General features: G+C 35.5%; 1 protein-coding gene across 1 annotated transcript; it reads right to left on the reverse strand.

The window, feature by feature from the left end:
• Window positions 1–5,130: 5,130 nt before the first annotated feature.
• LOC138178140 (alpha-ketoglutarate-dependent dioxygenase alkB homolog 4-like) lies at window positions 5,131–6,979 on the reverse strand (the record flags this gene model as incomplete). The annotated part of the gene is made up of 5 exons (XM_069109647.1): window positions 5,131–5,334; window positions 5,554–5,984; window positions 6,100–6,192; window positions 6,473–6,587; window positions 6,954–6,979. Coding segments are annotated over 5 exons (816 nt in total), but the record flags the coding sequence as incomplete, so codon positions are not given.
• Window positions 6,980–7,553: the final 574 nt, after the last annotated feature.

Below are 7,553 nucleotides of genomic sequence, written 5' to 3' on the forward strand. Positions count from 1 at the left end.
GTCGAATCCATTCTGAGCCCATTCTGTACAATGATACTTATCTCACTTGGAACGAGATATAAAAATCTATTCTTCTTTTCCACTGAATCTTGCAGTTATTTTGTGCACAAGCGTCACGCGAGTCCATCGATTCTTTTGAAAGATCCCGATGTATGAAATTGTTCTCTTATTTCAAACGAATTTTTAACGTATTATCTTATTGTTTCAAATTGAGTTATAACGTCATAAACTTGCAACTTAGTAACAGTTAGATTCAAATACCTCGAAACAAGGTTTCGCGCGAGTTTGTGCAGTATTCTTTAAGTATATTTAAGTGGCGAACATTTGAATTCTTGCAAATATTATCCAATATTTATAATACGCGACTATAGTGTATTAGTGGAATGTATATTTCGTATTCTAATAACGAAAATTCAGAGTATATATTCTAATTGCCAACAGTATAATTCTTGCAAACGATTGCATTGCATTCACGGTATTCGTAAGCATTTGTTCGCTATCGAGAAATATCTCACAATTTTCAACTAAATAATATTTTTCAAACTTATTCCAATTAGTCAATAATAATTTTTAAGTGTAAAAAAATAGCAGTATTTTCTAAATAAACGTTCGATAGGAAAAAGACGAAAATTGTCGAAACGACGTTTCGCTTCTTCCTCACCCCCCCCTCCCATCCGCCCTTAAACAATCACCATTTCCACCACTGGACTTTTCACGGTTCCTGCCTGATGTTAGTCTCCCTGATGATATTCGCTGGGATGGCGCAGCATCCATGGTACGTCCTCTGTTTCTCCGCTTCGAACGGTGAGTCGCATGCATTTTTGTTCCTCCGGTCACCCAATCATGTCGTAGGATGAAAGGTCCGAATCGGCACGGGTGACTGGTTGTATTACGTAGAATTTTTTGCGAGCATAGTGACCGCGGGTATGTTTTATACCTGTGAGTAGTAACATTCTTTTTTTAAATTTATTAGTTTAGGATAGGTCTTCTTGCACAGCGCGATTATAATAATTAGTTTAAACATATACACTTGAGAATATATTCGTGTTATTTATAAGTATGCATGTTAATATTCCGTATGAATATTTGCAAATGGCAAATATCTACACGAATATATCTGTTTGACACAAATATACTTGATCTTAGGCAATGAATTAATCGTGACAATATTAAGTCACGTTCGTTTATTTCACTTTGGCTAGAATTTAAAATATGAGTTAAAATTCATTTTTTCCCGTACAAGAATGCGTGAAATTTTACGTGCAAGATGACACTTCGCGACAGGCAGATTTTTGAATCAAAGCAATAATTTTGAACACTGCTTCTGCACTTTCGAGTATATGCTTTGATAAAGAGGTCGCCTGAGATTATTTCTTTCTTAGTAATATATTTAGAGTCAATTGTTCCATTTGATCGAGTCTCAGTCTTTTTCAATTAACGCTACCTTTTTTGCAATATTAAACTTTTGTTCTAATTTATTAAATTAATAAAGTAGAGTTACTTAGTTACTATTAAATTAATAAAGTTGATTTAATCAGAAACGAAGTAGTAAAATATAAAATCAAAGAACGTTAGTCCGTTAAATAAAAATTACACAAACTAATCATCTTTTTAGATCAGGATTTTCAGGTTTAACCCTTTCCGTGCCCATTGTCAGGATCTCATTCACGTGCCCAGGTGCTACTTGAATGGGAGAGAGACATTGGGCACGATGATCTAGAATTAAGTAATGTAATAATTGATCAGCGACTGACGATGTGTTAGTGTATCGTGCACGACGTATTTTCCACATTATGTGTGTGTGTGTTGTTAGGCCGTGGAATTGCGTCGCTTTCTCTCATTCGTTAAAACTTCAAATATTAAAAATGTCGAGACATATATCGATTCAATTTACGTCTCGATACAATCGCAATTTGTGATAATATCGTCCACGCGATTAAGTGTAACCACCCATGTAATATTGCCGTAAATTACAATTATAATTCCAAGTTTACTTACATTTATTTTAACGATATCATTTCCTCAGACGTGTTTTATCGCGTTTTACGCAATGGTCACTAGCCTTCGTCAGTCGATTTCAGGAAAACGGTACGTACCTTAGAGTGTGCATGCTGTGTATTAAGCTCGGGTGTCGGAGGCGTTCCGGGACGTCCTCTCTAGTGTAGGACCTTTGCGCCCGAGCGTTTGTGTGAGAACCGTGGAGCGAATGTGTTGGTGTGCCTGTTTTGCCATTTTTAAATATAGCGCTAGGTAGGATAGGTAGTATACTTTCTGGTATGACTGTTAATTATAAGTAGGTAGGGCCGGGCAGGTTGGCACAGTCTCTGGTCGGGTAGGCGCGTTTTCGTGTGACCAACCTGTTTCTGGAAATCTAATTTGAAAAATCGACGGTGAAACTGGCACGGGTAGAGCATGCTCTCGTCTCTGGTTTTGCCTATCGATTTTTCGAATTTCGCGGTCGCGGTCGCGAGTGGGCTCGAAACGAACGTTTATCGCTCGAGCACGCACATGCGAGTGGGCAACGATCACTGCCGTGATCGTTGGTCAGTCCATGTGCACTTCAATCAGTTTCCGCGGTTTATATTTTTTTTTTTTTTTTTTTTTTTTTTTTTTTTTTTTTTTTTTTTTTTTTTTTTTTTTTTTTTTTCAAGTTTTTTTTTTTTTTTTTTTGTTTTTTTGTTTGCGATTTAGAAGTCTCGAGCTTAGACTTAAGTTTCAGCGGGCATTGCGCCCGAAGAAAGAAGAGGCTATAAGCCGAAGAGGCCCGGCAAACTGCCACTCAAGAGGGCAACTACTAATGGCTCCCCATCCTCTGGGTCATCCAGAGCATGGGAAGTCATTATTGTTACTACTTTGTCACTATGCTCGATTTTAGTATTTGTAGTAGTGGTAGTAGTAGTTTGCTTTTTTTTTTTTTTTCTTTTTTTTTTTTTTTTTTTTTTTTTTTTTTGGCCGATGTATATGATATATCGGTCCATTGTCCCATTGGGCAAATCGCGATTTTTCTTATTAGTGTTGCGACAAATTAATTACGGGTTGTATTAGAGTTGCGAAATAACATCGCGGCTTTTCATTAGTGTGGCGAGAAAATGATTATCGCGTAACTACGCAACAGTCCAGTTTAGATCACCAAAAGCCTCTAGAAGGATTTTGGCGATCTAGACTGGACTAACAACCCCCCGCGGGGGCACCGTGGGACATCGTGGGACATCGCAGGACTCCGTGGGATGCGAGCGTTTTAGCCTTAATTAATCATAAGATAGATACCTATGTTATGTGCATTGTAAGCTCATTCTGTACAAAGATACTAATCTATCTTGGAACGAAAAATAAAGATCTCGTCTCTCTTGATCCCCCCGCTTACCACACTGGAAAAATTGTTCCCATGATATATCGGTTCACGGTCGCTCAGTTCTTTCAAACCGTAGCGTGACGTACTCGTTCGCGCGTATTCCGGGTACGTGCGGGTCAACGTGCACTGGACAAATCTTTGGATTCGTAAGTCGCCCCAAGCACACCTCTGTGGTTAGTAACTGCTCGAAAACTGCCCGTCGTCGTTTGCCTCGAATCACGGGAGTTGTCATCGCACTGGTGATACCTGGGATCCGCAATACTGTCCGATTGGTACTTCGGTACTCGGGCGGAGACCTGCATTTCACGTCCTCCGTAATCCTGTTTAAGTGAAAAACTCGCGGGCGGGGGGACCCCACTGTTCAGTTGGGGTAATGCCTTCGTAATCCTGATCAGCGGTCCCTCCCCGGGTTCTCACTTGTTTCAGTTGGAGTGTGTTAAATTGCAGGCCTGTTTGTTGGGTCACTAGTATCATCGGTCTTTGCCATCGACCGTGATAAGATCCAGACTACTTGACAGGAATCGAGAGAAGGTCAATGCTTGGGCTTTCCGCCGAGCCTTAGAGTTATCTGGTGCACGGGAGTACGTCGCGTAGGTTGGTTAGTTCCCTTCTTCATTTCTTGTTAATGAAGATCGATTTTTATATATTGCTCTAAATTTAATACTTTTTTTCGTCAGTTTCTTTTAGAAATTAAATACCTAATAGTAGATATCTAATTTCATTTATTATTACGTTTCTATAAAACTGTAGCTGTAGATATATATCTGTGTATATATATGTCGGGGTGAGATTGGAATTTTGGGCGCGTGACAATTCTTCACGTGAGTTATCCATTGTTTAACACAACTAAGATTATATTTTCACGTATACACAAGTCTATTACAAAGATTAACAAATAATAAGTCTAGAGAATAATAAACTTAACAAATAATGAAGTTAGCGTAAAATATATTGAACGAATAATAAATTAAGCAAATAATAAAGTTGGTGGATAATAAGTTGAACGGTTAGTAAGTCTAACAGATAATAAAGCTAATGAATAATACGTTTAACGGATAGTAAGTTCAATGAATAATATGGTTTACAAACAATAAGTTAATAATCGTTATAAACAATAATTTGAGTTCAAACGAATCCACGATCAACGGGATGATCCCTTACTAAGCGTAGACTGATCTTAAGCACAGAAACACGACGTGTCACTCTCTAAAGCAGTCACAAGACGAAAGCCAGTCTCGTGGAGATTTTTCTCCCTGTACGATTGCATTTTGTTTTCTATACCCGTTTGGAAGCATCGAGAAGATTCCAAACGCCGTTGCTAGGCACACTCGTTGGAAGCATCGAGAAAGTTCCAAACGCCGTTGCTAGGCAGTTTCTGCCTGGAGTTTTGATTACTAATACAATGTATGTCCCATTGCATCGGCACCTCCGAGGCAACATCACACGTGGCTAGGCCCGCTCTCGAGGTCGCATGCCGCCACAACCACATTTCTCGGGGAACACATACAACCACTCCAGACCTCCGTTAGATAAAACATCCATCCCGTGACCGTGGCTACGTTCGGCGACCAATTGTCGCCTCGAACCCAATCTTGATATCACAAATCTCGAACAATTACAGCTATGATAAAATCCAGGCTAGACTGCTAGAAGATGTTCCCAAAATTTCCAAGGAACGGCTTCGGCTTCCCTTTCATCTCCGACATATATATATATATATAGAAGGATCTAATATATTTTCATAATACATAATGAAACGTACAAATATTTCGTACAAATTTTATATTACATACTTTGTTGGAATAAATTATTTTCAAACCTTAGTCACACTTCATTGAAAGACCGAAGCTCTCTTTAAGAGTTCTTTGACTATTTCATTATTTGTTGAGGTGCATAAATATGGAGGAGTTAATTCGCGATAAGCCAAACAAATTCGCTTAGAAGTTATATCTTCTCTTAAAACACAATGTTCCCATTTATACCTACAAAAAATATAGAAGAGAATCTAGTAATTATGTAAATAATGCAATAAAATTCACATTCACTATATTCTATTTTATCTATGTTATAAAATACTTTCTCAAGTTGTACCTGACAATTAAAATAATTGTATAACTAAATTTGCCAAACAATTACAGAAATATAATACGATATAGATGTTTAAGTACTAATTCGCCATGTCTGTAAGAAAAATTTCTTGCCTTGCACTATCATAAAGAATCATAAGCGATCCCTCTGGCATTGGGAGCCTTACAACGATATCTTTATTACTTTCATTTTTATCATTTGTATCAAATTCGAAGCCTTCGAGTATAGTGGAATACTCTGCAACGCTTTCTAAATTATATTTTGTATCTGGACCATGGTAAGGACTCATTGTTAAAACTGAGTTACCCATGACATTCACAGTAACTATTCTTTCACCCCAAATCCAGCAGTCATCGATATGTGGATCTATTGAAGCTCCTCGTAGCGAATCATACTCTAAAGTACATTGTTCTACCGTTTGGAAATTATTAAGCATGGGTACTTGGCAAAATTTTTGTTGCACAAATTGAGTAGACTTTGGAAAACCATCAAAAAAACCCAACTGAAGCTTTCTTTTCTTGAAGTTGCATTTTGGACCAAAATTCTGGAGTTTTTAAATTATGTCTTAAATCTTCCTATCTTATCTATTAATAAACTTTATCGATATCTCAAAATTTTATAATAATAAATGTAGTTATATATTATACTGTTTGAAATACCTGTTTCCTTCTTCCACTCTGAGAAACTTCCCAAGGTATTTTTTCAAGCGCGTTCTTCAATGAATTAATTTCCCAAGGATTTAGAAAATCTAGCTTTGTATAAAAGTGAATATAAAACAATAGGTTAATATTAATTTCTTACGAATATTATCTCAAATATAAATAATAATAATAAAATTATTATTCTAACAATACTTTTTATCAAGTTCTCTTCACTAAAAAATCTTACTCCTTTTTTTATAATTGATGGTTGATAATCTCTTGTTATATTCTTAAATGTAAATTAGTTTGAAAGGGAAAATTAACGAATAATATTACCATGAATTAGAAATTAAATAATGGAAGGATGTATCGGATACAGGTAAGTAAATACCTTTATATATACACCAGGAAATTCTATGGCTGTTCCTCGATGATACGGATGATTTTTGTAAAGATCAGCATCCCAACCAGGCCACGATTTGTCACAGTTTGGACAATATACATAACTGGAACATTTCTAAAATATTATAATCCATAATAGTTAATAAGACATAGAAACAAATTTTAAATGTTATGTGTATAAATTTAATAAAAAAGTAAATTATCTAGTTCAATAACAATGTTACCTTTCATATTTTGTACATAAAACAGTAACTTTGCCTACATTAATACATACTGCCTACATTAAAAATTACATACTTGCGTTAGAAAATCATTTGTTTCATTGACGGATAAATTAAATAATAAATAAATAATTTAAATCTTTCATAAAAAATATTAAAAATAGCAATGCTACCAAATAAATTAATTGTCCAAGTATATAACATAATAGAAAACTTATTTGTAAAAAAGACAAACTTTTGGGACATAACCTCAAAATGAGTCTTAAGATTGGGTTTCACAATCTTATGTTCAGTTTCGCAGAGAAGACAAGATCTTATTCCCTTTCAACCACAAGAACGCACTGTTTCCATCCTTTAATAAGTAACAAAGAACTTAAAAGTCGCTAAATACTTATTTCGAACTATATTCATATGTACATATGTATACATATTTTAGACACATAGTACGTGAAAGTCAGGGAACTAAAGGACAATGTCGATGCGATAGCATAAGAAGGGTAATACGTTGGTTGGGTCTTCTATACGTGTTAACTTTATTCGAAATTACTAGAATAATTTACTATCGACTATAAATCTCCTCGTTTATAATAATGCCTTTATAATAAACTTTTCAACTGATAATCTTTTTAAACATTAATCTTTTAAACATTAGCACATTGCCAAGTGTATACCAACAGGTATACAAGGAACACACGACTTTCGTGCGATGTCATTTGTGTTTCAACCATCGTACAATGAACATCGAAGAATTGAACTTTTTCGAATTAAATTATAAATTTACAACATTTGCGTTATTAATTTGTAAGATTCAAGCTATTAATTTACAACATTTAAACTATTCTTTTCTAA

This window comes from Bombus flavifrons, chromosome 3 (genome assembly GCF_040668555.2).
Source record: "Bombus flavifrons isolate JBK064 chromosome 3, iyBomFlav1_principal, whole genome shotgun sequence".
NCBI lineage: Eukaryota > Metazoa > Arthropoda > Insecta > Hymenoptera > Apidae > Bombus > Bombus flavifrons.